General features: G+C 42.2%; 1 protein-coding gene across 2 annotated transcripts; it reads left to right on the top strand.

Moving 5' to 3' along the window:
* The first annotated feature begins 1,837 nt into the window (after nucleotides 1-1,837).
* Nucleotides 1,838-8,743, top strand: LOC138079927 (GTPase IMAP family member 4-like). 2 transcript variants are annotated; one of them, XM_068972720.1, is made up of 4 exons: nucleotides 1,838-1,872; nucleotides 3,359-3,460; nucleotides 4,771-4,824; nucleotides 7,428-8,743. In XM_068972720.1, exons 3-4 carry the CDS (start codon nucleotides 4,785-4,787, stop codon nucleotides 8,345-8,347), a joined length of 960 nt encoding a protein of 319 aa, XP_068828821.1. In that variant the 5' UTR covers nucleotides 1,838-1,872; nucleotides 3,359-3,460; nucleotides 4,771-4,784; the 3' UTR covers nucleotides 8,348-8,743. The 2 variants fall into 2 exon arrangements, with proteins under 2 accessions (XP_068828821.1, XP_068828819.1); XM_068972718.1 differs by lacking the exon at nucleotides 1,838-1,872 and adding an exon at nucleotides 2,636-2,734.
* Nucleotides 8,744-13,851: the final 5,108 nt, after the last annotated feature.

Raw genomic sequence — 13,851 nt, 5'->3', positions numbered from 1 at the left:
AAAGTAATGTCTCTGCTTTTGAATATAACGTCTAGGTTGGTCATAACTTTCCTTCCAAGGAGTAAGCATCTTTAATTTCATGGCTGTAATCACCATCTGCAGTGATTTTGGAGCCCAGAAAAATAAAGTCAGCCACGGTTTCTACTGTTTCCCCATCTATTTGCCATGAAGTGATGGGACCAGATGCCATGATCTTCATTTTCTGAATGTTGAGCTTTAACCCAACTTTTTCACTCTTATCTTTCACTTCCATCAAGAGGCTGTTTAGTTCTTCACTTTCTGCCATAAGGGTGGTGTCATCTGCATGCCTGAGGTTATTGATATTTCTCCAAGCAATCTTGATTCCAGCTTGTGCTTCCTCCAGCCCAGCATATCTCATGATGTAGTCTGCATAGACGTTAAATAAGTAGGGTGACAATATACAGCCCTGAAATACTGCTTTTCCTATTTGAAACCAGTCTGTTGTTCCATGTCCAGTTCTGACTGTTGCTTCCTGAACTGCTTATAGGTTTCTCAAGGGGCACTTGAGAAACCTTCACTTTCACTTTTCACTTTCATGCATTGGAGAAGGAAATGGCAACCCACTCCAGTATTCTTGCCTGGAGAATCCCAGGGACGGGGGAGCCTGGTGGGCTGCCGTCTATGGGGTCGCACAGAGTCAAGCACGACTGAAGTGACTTAGCAGCAGCAGTCCCGGTTTCCAGCATGATGGGCCTTCCCCTGTGCTGGATTTTCTTCACCTTCCAGGTCAGGTGGTCTGGTATTCCCATCTCTTTCAGACTTTTCCACAGTTTATTGTGATCCTCACAGTCAAAGGCTTTGGCATAGTCAATAAAGCAGAAATCGATGTTTTTCTGGAACGCCTTTGCTTTTTTGATGATCCAGCAGATGTTGGCAGTTTGATCTCTTGTTCCTCTGCCTTTTCTAAAACCAGCTTGAACATCTGGAAGTTCACGGTTCACGTATTGCTGAAGCCTGGCTTGGAGAATTTTGAGTATTACTTTACTAGTTTGTGAGATGAGTGCAACTGTGCGGTAGTTTGAGCATTCTCTGGCATTGTGTTTCTTTGGGATTGAAATGAAAAGTGACCTTTTCCAGTCCTGTAGCTGTGGTCTTATTTACAGACTGGAGCCTGGTGCACCAGAGTCAACGAAAAGAAAGAGGGAAAAGGAGAGAGAGTGAGAGCAGTATCTCCAGGGTTATGTGGAAAACCAGTAAAGCCTATGCACAGGATTTGTACCACTCACGAAGGCACAGTGAGTCCTCTCAAGGAAGTCTTGAAAGCCCGCGTAAGAGAGTGAGCTTGGCAGATTTCCATGCTCCAAAGAGAATGAAGACAGAAAGAAGAACATGGGGGACCCAAGTCTCTAGTGGAGCAAGAGTATTTTATTAGCAGAAATGAAGGACTATATATCTTTAGTAAAGTGATTACTCAGCCATTACAAAGGATGCAATTCCATCAATTGCAACAAAATGGATAGTCTAATACATACAAGGTTTCTGACACTGAAAAGAGTCACTGAAGGGAGCTACTGAAAGGAATCCAAGTAGGTACCCTTTCCCATGATCTCAGTCCTGAGAACTGTGCAGCTCTACTCATTCCCAGAATAGAACCTGATAAGAAACAGAGAATCCTGGCACACAAAGGAAGAAAAGTGTAACATATGGGACTCCTTAAAGTTAAACTTCCCCTGACATACAGCCACTGCTGAGTTTTCCAAATTTGCTGGCATATTGAGTGCAGCACTTTAACAGCATCATTTTCCAGGATTTGAAATAGCTCAACTGGAATTCCATCACCTCCACTAGCTTTGTTCGTAGTGATGCTTCCTAAGACCAACTTGACTTCACATTCTGGATGTCTGGCTCTAGGTGAGTGATCACACCATCATGATTATCTGGGTGGTGAAGATCTTTTTTGTAGTTCTTCTGTGTATTCTTTCCACCTCTTCTTAATATCTCCTGATTCTGTTGGGTCCCTACCATTTCTGTTCTTTATTGAGGCCATCTTTGCATGAAATGTTCCCTTGGTATCTACAATTTTCTTGAAGAGATCTCTAGTCTTTCCCATTCTATTGTTTTCCTCTATTTCTTTACACTGATCACTGAGGAAGACTTTCTTATCTCTCCTTGCAATTCTTTGGAACTCTGCTTTCAAATGGGTATATCTTTCCTTTTCACCTTTGCTTTTTGCTTAGCTTCTTTTCATAGCTATTTGTAAGGCCTCCTCAGACAGCCATTTTGCTCTTTTGAATTTCTTTATCTTGGTGATGATCTTGATTCCTGTCTCCAGTTCAATGTCACGAACCTCCATCCATAGTTGTTATTGGTTACTGTTTCCTAATTACCCAGTGGTTAATGATCATTTTGTTCTTTGGCCCTGAAGGCCACATGAGTTACAGTTTAACTCCCCACATATTCTTTCATTCACGTCTGAAAGTATAATTAAGCTGGCTTGGATTCAGTTCGGCACCTTCACCTTGGAGCCGTGTTGGTCCTTTGATCCTTGCTTTTCTCTGAATTCTTGTGTCTCATTTCTCATTCTCTCGCCATATCACACTTTCCGAAACCCTGCTTGTTGAGCCGATCATGACAAGAAGCTTTTAGAAGACAGGAGGAGGAAGACACCAACCCATGTTACTGTCTACCATTCAGGAAAAGCAGGGGACCAACTGATGCTTGTTCCTTACAGTAGGAGGAGAATTCAGCCATCCAGTGTCAGTGTGTAGAGAAGGTCAGTCCTCTGGTTTTATATCTGAATTAGGATAAACAGAACTGCATTAAAGAATGCTGAACATAGAGTCCACAGACTGGACTGTAGACTTCAAGACATAATCCAAACCTTGTGTGCTACTTTTTCTGGTATCTTACTCCTTCTCCTAATGCTCACAACCAACATCAACTTTGCGAACAAAGCTTATTCTTTAGAATTCTGTGATTTCACTTCCCAGTTTATAAGAAGCTATTTCCTACTCTTATTCCTAATCGACTTTCAAAAGAAAGTGTTTCAATTTTTGTATTTGATGCATTCCTATCAGACGACTCTGTCTTTAACAAATAGCGTTTTCAGCCTGATCTAGTTAAAATCTGCTCTGCCAAGAATTCTTCAAATGGCTTTCTCTGTTGCCCAACCTTAGTACGTAGTGATGGAAGAAAGCATCTGAAATGTAATGCCATGTTTCAAGAGCAATGTGTTGTTACTAAGGAAAAGATAAATTTTTTCACAGCCAGAAGCAAACAAGACATAAAGCTTAGTCACAGAGGAGGCAAGAAACAGTGGGGGGTTTTAATCAATTCATTTATTGAACAAATATTTTTTGAGATCCATGCTTTGTCGGATACTGTGCTTTTTTCCTAGGGCATAAGGGCATATGCAAGACACAGAAGGTTCACCATCACAAAGCTAGCAGTCTACAAGGATAGAGTAAAAAAAAAAAAAATCAAACAACTTCCTATCTTGGTATGTATTCTATAGAAACTCTTGGGTATGGTTAGAACAAACTCCACACCAAACCTGTCTTCTTGGTTGGAGATGTGGGTGGAGAGACCCCTCTGGAGAAATAACAAAACACTGAGGCCTCAGGGCTGAACAGAAACCAGTTGGCCATTGGGTGGGGGTGGGAGTGCTCCAGAGAGGGGAAAGTGCTCCTCAAAGCTCTAGGAGCTGGGGGGAGCTTAGAGGATTCAGGAAACACTGAAGAGGCCAGTATGATGAAAACTTTTTGAAAGAGAGGGAGAAATTGATTGTACAAGGCCTTTGGGACAATTCCAAGGGCTTTCAACTATTTGAAAAATCAAAAACAAAGCAATTCATTAGAAGATCTAAACAAGAGGAAAAAAAACAAATATCAAAAAGGCATATGACTATGTACAGAGAGAGTAACATGGAAATATACATTACCATATGTAAAATAGGAAGCCAGTGGGACTTTGCTGTACAACTCAGGGACCTCAAACCGGGACTCAGTAACAACCTAGAGGGACGGGATGCAGAGGGAGGTGGGAGGGATGTTCAAGTTCGAGCGAGCATGGGTAAACCTATGACTGATTCATGGTGATGTTTGGTAGAAACGAACACAATACTGTAAAGCAATTATCCTTCAATTATAAATTTTGTAAAGGCATCTGACTATTGAGTAGAGGAGGGATTGAAGATACAGTATCAGCTGGGAGCCTAATACATTGCAATCAAATGATAGGATTGGATTCACATGGAGATGGGAAGAAATGGATAATTTTTCATTTGGGGAACAAAAATCTATAGGATTTGGTGATGGACTGTGAGTGAGGAAAGAAGTGTTTTAGAGATGACCCCAAGATTCTGCATGAGCCATTTCATGATGTCATTTACTGAAATGCGAACAAGGCTGGAGATGGAGGTCAGGGTTTCATTTTGTCCAAATTGGTTTGAGATGCCCACAAAATTGCCAAATGGAGAATTTGAATGGGATAGAAAAGGTTGGAACTGTGGGAAGGGTCCAGGCTGCAGACTACATATAAATGGCATTCAGAGCAATAATTCACTGAATAGAGGAGAAAAGGGCACCCAGAACCAGTGCCAAGAAAGCACTTAAAGCACTAACATCTGTGTAAAGAAGTTTGGCAGTCTGAAAATGAGACTGAAATCAGAATTAAGAAGTATTGAGAAAGAGAGGAGAGATCGAGTAGCAAGTTTATGAAGAAAGGGAAAGTGTTGTTTACAGGAGGTCGATGTTCCTGGTTTGTTCTGCATTTCCCTGACATAACACAGTTCTGCCTCTCTATTCCCAGGAATCCAAACCACAATGGCAGCCCAGTACCTCAGCACACCCAGGACCAGCCACGGTGAGAGGCTGCTTGAGGAGGGCAGCCAGGCTTCGAGGGAGGGCTGGGACCCTCCTGCCCTGTCATCCAGCCAACATGTACAAGAGCAAAACGTCTTCAACCACATTTCTCAGTTTCCCTTCATTTGCTCTGCTCTCTCATTCTCTCCACCCTCTCTGCATCCTCCTTGTGATGTAGCTTAACAGAGAGCAGGAGGAGAGTTCCAATACCCTGACTGCTCCCGGGCTTGATGAGGTTTCTTCTTTGCTACTTCCTATCATGTGGGCACACTAGATCAGGGGTTGTGGACTCCCAGGTGGTTTCTCTGCCCCTCTCTTCAGTCCGAGAGTACTGGGAAGGAGGAACATGGGGGTGATCAATGCCTCATTCAGGCCCCTAATTTCCCTGCTCCCAGGGGCCTCACTCTAACCAACAAAGTCAACAGACTGATCACTCCGTTTCTCATCTAACCCTCCCTCTACCTCTTTATCCTAGGAATAGATTCTATCATTTGAGCTTTTGCTGGTTTAGCAAATCATCCCGCAATTTAGGAACTTAAAACAGCAACAATTTATGTGGCTCTTAATTTTGAGGGTCACTCATTTGGGCCATGCCTGGGTCTGGACCAACCTGGCTAATCTCAGCCAGACTGACTCATGTGTGGGTGCTCGGCTGGTGGTTCAGGATGCAACACAATAATCTTGGATAGCCTCACAGACGTGTCTGGTGGTCAGCAAGCTCTGGGTCAACCAGGCAGACAGGGTAACAGGGCCTTGTGCCGCTCATCAAGTAGGCTAGTCCAGGGCAGGTGTAGGGTTCCAAAAATCAGAAAGAGAAAGCAAAGCACAATATGTCAGTCCTTTGGATTCTCTGCTTAACCATGTTTCCATGATCCTATGATCCAAAGCAAGTCACATGGCCCAGTCAGACTGAAGGGTTGGAGAAACAGACTCAGCATCCTGATGAGAGGAGCTGAGAATCCACCTTCCCAAGAGGCACAAGTGCAGAGATGGACTCCTTCGTGGCTATGGCTGCCATCTTCAGAGGTAGCCATCCATTCGTTATCAGCATTGGCCAATGGTTATGGTGTTGGCACTGGCCTTGGTGCCCTTTTACTGCTGGGCATGAATTTCCTACAGCCTGTCTCTAAAGCCAGCCAATTCCCTGGGATCTCCTTAGGTTGGAGCTTCTATTGTGAGGCCAACTATTAAGAATACTCTGAATTCTTATGTACATTTTTTCTTAGATAAATCTTATCCATCCCATATCCAGTGTTTACAGCATTGGGAAATTTACTTTTTTTATCCTGGGATTCTAGTTCTCAAATGGGGAAAACTCTGCCTTAGGGATTCAGGGATCAGCAAGCACTTCACCAGAAAGTGTGTGGGAGATAAATCTGTGTCCACAGATTTTATGGACATCATAGGAGGGGTTTCTGCAAGTTCCTGGTTCTGTTTGATTGATATTTTTTAAAGATTAGCCCACCTCACAGAATAGACTGAAAGGGACAAAGAAGAAGTGGAGACACCTGTTAGGAGACTGCTGAGGCAGAGGTGGTGATGGAATCTGGACTGGAATGATGATCTTCAAAACAGAGACAGGCGAACAGATCTGGGGCCAAGAGAATATGCTGATGGGTTGGATCTGGAAAGTGGGGAAAGAAGGGAGTCAAGGGTGACTCCTAGCTTTCTAGTCTGAGGACCTGGGTGAATGGTGATGGCTCTGAAATTAACCTGGAGTTGGTAACATTGTCTATGATGTTGTCTGTGGTATAATGTAGGCATTGTCTCAAAGCAGAAATGGGTAGATATAACATAGGATTCCTGATGCAGGAATCAGACGCTTAAGCTCAAGGGTCACCCAGCAAGGTCTGCCTTCTCAGAAAACAGGCTTACACTTGTGATTGTCAATTGCCCTCCCTCTGGTCCTGGGTCTATGCCTGACAAATCCAGAGGACTTTGACTTTATAGACACATTGTAGAGATATGCAGAGACTTACGGAATACCAGCACAGAAAGAGCTGGTAGATGATTTGGTGTTTAAATTCAGGTTTCAATTGCTGTGCTCTACTGCTCTGATATTAACTTTCAATTTTCCTAGGAAGTTGAATATGCATAGTCAATTTTGTGTTACCTCCTATCTTATGAAGAACAGCTACTGGTAGCAACTCAGAGTCCTCTTAATCACATTGTTTCCTCCTCTATGAGCTGTTTGCTTCCACAAGGTCAGAGTAAGAAGCTGAAAGGGATCCTGAAAAATATCTGTTGTTATTGTTGTTCAGTTGCTAAGTCATGCCCATGGAGTGCAGCTTGCCAGGATCCTCTGTCCTCCACTCTCTTCTGGAGTTTGCTCAAATTCATGTTCATTGATTTGGTGATGCTTTCTAGCCATTTTATCCTCTGCCACCCCCTTTTCCTTTTGCCTTTAACCTTTCCCAGCATCAGAATCTTTTCCAGTGAGTCTGCTCTTTGCATCAGGTGGCCAAAGTATTGGAGCTTCAGCTTCAGCATCAGTCCTTCCAATGAATATTCAGAGTTGAATATTTATTCAGTGGGCGAGAGCCTTGCAGGGGAGATGGTTGAAGTTCATTCTAACACTGAGACTTTTGTTTCCTGATGTTCCAGGGCTTGCAAACCCTGGAGATTCCCAGCTGAGACTTATCTTACTGGGTAAGACTGGGGCAGGAAAAAGCGCAACAGGCAACAGCATCCTCGGAGAGAAAGTGTTTCCATCTATCTTTTCTGCTGTATCCATCACCAAGCACTGTATAAAAGGAAGCAGCACCTGGAAGGGGAAAGAAGTTGTCGTCGTGGACACACCTGGCCTCTTTGACACGGAGGCCCCAGATGCTGAGACTCTCAAGGAGATTACCCGCTGCATGGTGCTGACCTCCCCAGGGCCTCACGCTCTGCTCCTGGTCATCCCACTGGGCCGTTACACACCTGAAGGCCAGAAAGCCACAGAGAAGATCCTGACGATGTTTGGAGAGAGAGCTAGGGAACACATGATTCTCTTATTCACCCGGAAAGATGACTTAGATGGCATGGATTTCCGTGATTACTTAAAGCAAGCTCCTAGAGCCATCCAAGAGCTGATTCGCAAGTTCAGAGGTCGCTACTGTGTTTTCAACAACAAGGCCACAGGAGCTGAGCAGGAGGACCAGAGGGAGCAGCTGCTGGCCCTGGTCCAGGATGTGGTGAACAAGTGCAAGGGGAGATACTACACGAATAGCCGGTATCAGAAGACCGAGGAGGAGATTCAGAAGCAAACCCAAGTGTTAGAAGAAAATTACAGAGAAGAGCTCGAGAGAGCAAAAGCTCAGATAAAACAGGAGTTCGAAGAGGAAATCAGAAAGCTGAAGGATGAACTAGAACAGCAAAAGCGGAAGGTGAAAATGGAAAGGCAATTGGCAGAAAGGGAAGCTTACTGGGATTCAAGGCAGCAAACAGCCAGAGATGATGTTTTGAGTCAGAATGAGATACTTGAACTCATCTTTAAGTTGTTAGAGGTTGCTTCCCATGTCTTCTCTCTGTTTAAGGATTAAACTTCATGAAAATCTGTCTATATTTCCTACATATTTTCGGGTGGTCCTTCCTCATGTAACTCAGAGCATTCTCCTTTTTCTCTGAGACTGTCAGGGCTAAAGAGAGTAAGTTCACTATTGATAATTGGTATATGTTTGATTGATTTAACAGGGAAGGGATAAATTCTCAACTTGTGAAACTCCAAAGCAGAAAGTATTAGGGAGCAGAAAGATGCTCCCTAATTTGTGAATTCTTTCTCAGAGACACCAAGACAGGGAATGCAGGAGACCAGAGAAGATGCCCCCGAGCTTTCTCTCTTTATCCCTAGAAAAGATTTCTCCTCTAGATTCTTTCTAGATTGGTGGGTGATCTTCCCCTACAGGTTTTTCTCACTTATTTTGTCTTTAGATGGCGCTGATCATCTCACCCTTATAGTTTATTAGAAAGATCAATTCTTTCCATTAGTTAAGCTTAAAGAAGTAGGTACTGATATAAATCTTTCTAGATGAATGGAAATTTGTTCACTTATAATTTTACTGAAGGCTTCAAAGTGTTCCTTATCAACTGACCATTATGAACAAAGAGTTCTCTGGCAAATAGATCTTTCAGAACTCAACTACCTGAAATGCCAAAAGGTTCAAAAGATATTCAACAGATAAGAGAATAATGCCTGGTGTATTCAGATGTATCTGTAGGAAAGCTTTGACCAATAACAACCAGTTTGCTGAATAATCAGTTCTCTTTCTCCTTTTCCTGTGAAACTAACAACTGCCCCATGCAGATATATTATTTGCTTATTGTTATTTTAATAAAACTTTTCTGTTCTCTCATATTTGTCCAAACTGGAATCTATTTTTCTTCTTGGAAAGCACCACTAGTCCTTCTAAGAACACAGGGATAAATATTGTAAAGTAAAAAAATAATAATAATAAAATTAAATTTTAAAAAAATTATATTTTTAAATAAAGAAGATTAAAATGTCAAAAAAAAAAAAAACACAGGGATGAATTTGAGTTTTTGTAAAAGTTCAAGATGATTTTGGTGTAGACTTGGTCCACCCTCCAGACATCTCCCCTCCCCTTTTTCCCCAGAAGGTTTGAGCAACATTTTCAACCCCTCTGTCAGTCAGTCTACATTCTCCTTGGATTCATCATTATGTACTGGTAGAAATTATGTGTAACCAAGGTTTCTGAGACCTTTGTGGCTTTCCTGCTGCAAAAATTCTTTTAAATCTATGGATAAAACAGAGACATCTCTGTCCCTTTTCTCCTCTTCCAATGGGTCCTCTTCACCTAGTAATGTGTAGGCTTCCCCCAAGCACATTTCCATGTTCTTCCAACATGATCTGGAGGTCACATGTGACCTATGCCAACTCTCCTTCCTTGGTCATCTTAAAATCATCTTCTTCATGCCCTAACCCATTCTGTCCAAAACAGGGACATGTGCCTTGCCCTGATTTCCCCAAACATATAGGACTGGACCTTTAATATAGCTGCTATCTATCTATAGCTGCCTCACTTTGCTGAACAGTAGAAACTAACATACTATTGGAAAGAAACTATTGCTGTTGTTGTTCAGTCCCTAAAGTGAAGTGAAGTCGCTCAGTCATGTCCGACTCTTTGTGACCCCATGGACTGTAGCCTACCACATTTCTCCGTCCATGGGATTTTCCAGGCAAGAGTACTGGAGTGGGTTGCCATTTCCTTCTCCAGAGGATCTTCTCAACCCAGGGATTGAACCCAGGTCTCCCACATTGTAGGCAGACGCTTTACCCATTGAGCCACCAGGGAAGTTAGCAAAGGCCCAAGGATATGAGAAGCACCTGGCAAAGAAGCACAGGACTCCTGCAGAGGCGGTCACTCTGAGAGGACAGATTCCATTTCACTCTGCAGAATGTGGGAGGACTTGGTCTCTATAGTTTTCATCATCAGCATTTCAGTCAAAATTCTTATGTGTGAATTTAATATGCTTTGTATTACAACTTTCCACAAGCAAATATTCAACCAAAGAAGCACATATACTCCTCAAAGAAAATTAAATTCAGGCTTAAGATGAAAAAAAAAAAAAAGCTAGCTGCAGTGGCAATTTTCAGTATAAATACATTCAATTATTCTTATTCTTGCATCCCAGGTTAATGCTGTAAATGAGACAAAGAAAATCATTCTGCTATTTATTTCCCATCTCATTACTTTAATCATTTCATCAAAATAATCTGAATATGGGCATATGAATACTTGTTTTGTTATAAGAATGTGCAGTTTTAAAGTCCCTGAGACACATCCAAGACTGGATTGACATGTATTCAATGTAATTATTCACGATACTTTGGCACTGGCTTTCTTTGGGACTGGAATGAAAACTGACCTTTCCCAATCCTGTGGCAATTGCTGAGTTTTCCACAGTGGCACACTGAGTGCAGCACTTTAACACCATCATCTTTCAGGATTTTAAAGAGTTCAGCTAGAATTCCATCACCTCCACTAGCTTTACTAATTACCAAGGACTTGGCTCCCTTCCCTGATACTTAAGGAATGTGACTTTTAAAAAACATATATATATAATAACTTTTACAATTTCCATGCTGGGGTTACAAAAAGCAGAGGAACCAGATATCGAATTGCCAACATCCGTTAGATCATAGAGAAAGCAAGGGAATTCAAGAAAAACATCTAATTCTGCTTCATTGACTATGGTGAAGCCTTTGACTGTGTGGATCACAACAAACTGTGATCCTCAAGAGATGAGAATATGAGACATCCTCACCTGTCTCCTGAGAAATCTGTTTATGGATCAAGAAGCAGCAGTTAGAACCTTGCATGGAAAAACAGACTGATTCAAAATTGGGAAACGAGTATGACAAGACTGTATATTGTCACCCTGTTTACTTAACTTATATGCAGAGAACATCACGAGAAATGCCAGGCTGGATGAAGCACAAGCTGGAATCAAGATGGCCAGGAGAAATATCAATCACCTCAGATACACAGATGATGCCACCCTTATGCCAGAAATCGAAGAGGAACTAAAGAGCCTCTTGATGAGGGTAAAAGAGGAGAGTGAAAAAGCTGGCTTAAAACTCAACATTCAAAAAACAAAGATCATGGTATCTGGTCCCAACACTTCATCACAATTAGAAAGGGAAAAAGTAGAAACAGTGACAGATTTTCTTTTCTTGGGCTCCAGAATTACTGTGGATGATGACTGCAGCCATGAAATTAGAAGATGCTTGCTCCATGGAAGGAAAGGTATGACAAATCTAGACAGTGTATTAAACAGCAAAGATATCACTTTGCCAGCAAAAGTCTGTATACTGAAAGCTATGGGTTTTTCAGTAGTCATGTATGGATGTGAGAGTTGGACTATAAACAGGGCTGATTGCTGAAGAACTGATGCTTTTGAGCTGTGGTGTTGGAGAAGACTCTTGAGAGACCCTTGGACTGCACAGAGATCACATCAGTCAAACCTAAAGGAAAACAGCCTGAATATTCTTTGGAAGGACTGATGCTGAAGCTGAAGGTCCAATAATTTGGTTACCTGTTGTGAAGAACTGACTCATTAGAAAAGACCCTGATGCTGGGAAAGATTGAAGGCAGGAGGAGAAAGGAACAACAAACGATGAGATGGTTGGATGGCATCATTAACTCAATGGACATGAGTTTGAGCAAGCTCCAGGAGATGGTGAAGGACAGGAAAGCCTGGCATGCTGCAGTCCATGGGTGGCAAAGAGTCGGACATGACCGAGCAACTGAACAACTATATATGTATACACACACACACACACACCTGTATGTGTGTTTAGTCACTCAGTCATGTCCGATTTCTCATTGGGACCCCATAGACCGTAGCCCATCAGGCTCTTCTGCCCATGAAGATTCTCCAGGCAAGAATACTGGAGTGGGTGGCCATGCCCCTCTCCAATATATACAAACACACATATATAAATATGTGTATGTATATATATATATATATGTATGTTATTAATGCTGCATAAGAGTCTCCCTCTCCGGTGTCTGACTTTTTTCTTTTCTTTTTTTTTTTTTTACCAATTTACTGATGCTGTGTAGTAAGTCATTTCCAGACTATAAACTAGGCATTCAGCCTGGTCATTTCAGTTCATTTGCTCAGTCGTCTCCAACTCTTTGCGATCCCATGTACTGCAGCCTGTCAGGCTTCCCTGTCCACCATCAACCTCTGACGTTTGCTCAAACTCATGTCCATCGCGTCGGTGATGCCATCCAACCATCTCATCCTCTGTCATCTCCTTCTCCTCCTGCCTTCAATCTTTCCCAGCAACAGGGTCTTTTCCAGTGAGTCAGTTCTTCACATCAGGTGGCCAGGTATTGGAGTTTCAGCTTCAGCATCAGCCCTTCCAATGAACACCTAGGACTGATCTCCTTTAGGATGGACTGGTTGGATCTCCTTGCAGTCCAAAGGACTCTCAAGGGTCTTCTCCAACACCTCAGTACAAAAGCATCAATTCTTCAGTGCTCAGCTTGCTTTACAATCCAACTCTCACATCCATACATGACCACTGGAAAAACCAAAGCTTTCACTAGATAGACCTTTGTCAGCAAAGTAATGTCTGCTTTTTAATATGCTGTCTAGGTTGGTTATCGCTTTTCTTTTTTTTAATTTTTTTTATTTTTTTACTTTACAATACTGTATTGGTTTTGCCATACATTAACATGAATCCGCCACTGGTGTACATAAGTTCCCATTCCTGAACCCCCCTCCCACCTCCCTCCCCATACCATCCCTCTGGGTTATCCCAGTGTTATAGCTTTTCTTCCAAGGAGGAAGCATCTTTTAATTTCATGGCTGCAGCCACCATCTGCAGTGATTTTGGAGCCCAAAAAATAAATTCCATCACTGTTCTCATTGTTTCGCCATCTGTTTGCTGTAAAGTGATGGGACTGGATGCCATGAGCTTTGTTTTTTGAATGTTGAGTTTTAAACAAGTTTTTTAACTCTCCTCTTTCACTTTCATCAAGAGGCTCTTTAGTTCCTCTTCACTTTCTGCCATAAGGGTGGTGTCATCTGCATATCTGAGGTTATTGATATTGCTCCCAGCAATCTTGAAGCAACAGTTAGAACTGGACATGGAACAACAGACTGGTTCCAAATTGGGAAAGGAGTACATCAAGGCTGCATCTTGTCACCCTACTTATTTAACTGATATGCAGGGTACATACATCATGCAAAATGTTAGGTGGCTAACATCATGTGAAATGCTGGGCGACTAAGCATAGCTAAAAGAGCTCATTGACACAATCAGGCAAAAACTGAGCAAGTCAAATACTGCATAGAGAAGCAAACAAAGGAGAGATAGGACTTTCATCTGGGGAAAGAAAAAAAAAAACCTACAAAGAACAACTCTTAACAACAACAAGACCCTTACATTTTGTGAGCTGTGAGAAGAAAATCACTTCAGATGGTGATTGCAGCCATGAAATTAAAAGATGCTTACTCCTTGGAAGGAAAGTTATGATCAACCTAGATAGCATATTGAAAAGCAGAGATATTA

Source organism: Capricornis sumatraensis, chromosome 5 (assembly GCF_032405125.1).
Source record: "Capricornis sumatraensis isolate serow.1 chromosome 5, serow.2, whole genome shotgun sequence".
NCBI lineage: Eukaryota > Metazoa > Chordata > Mammalia > Artiodactyla > Bovidae > Capricornis > Capricornis sumatraensis.
Note: the sequence above shows the minus strand (reverse complement) of the source record. Positions and strands in the feature narration are given on the sequence as shown.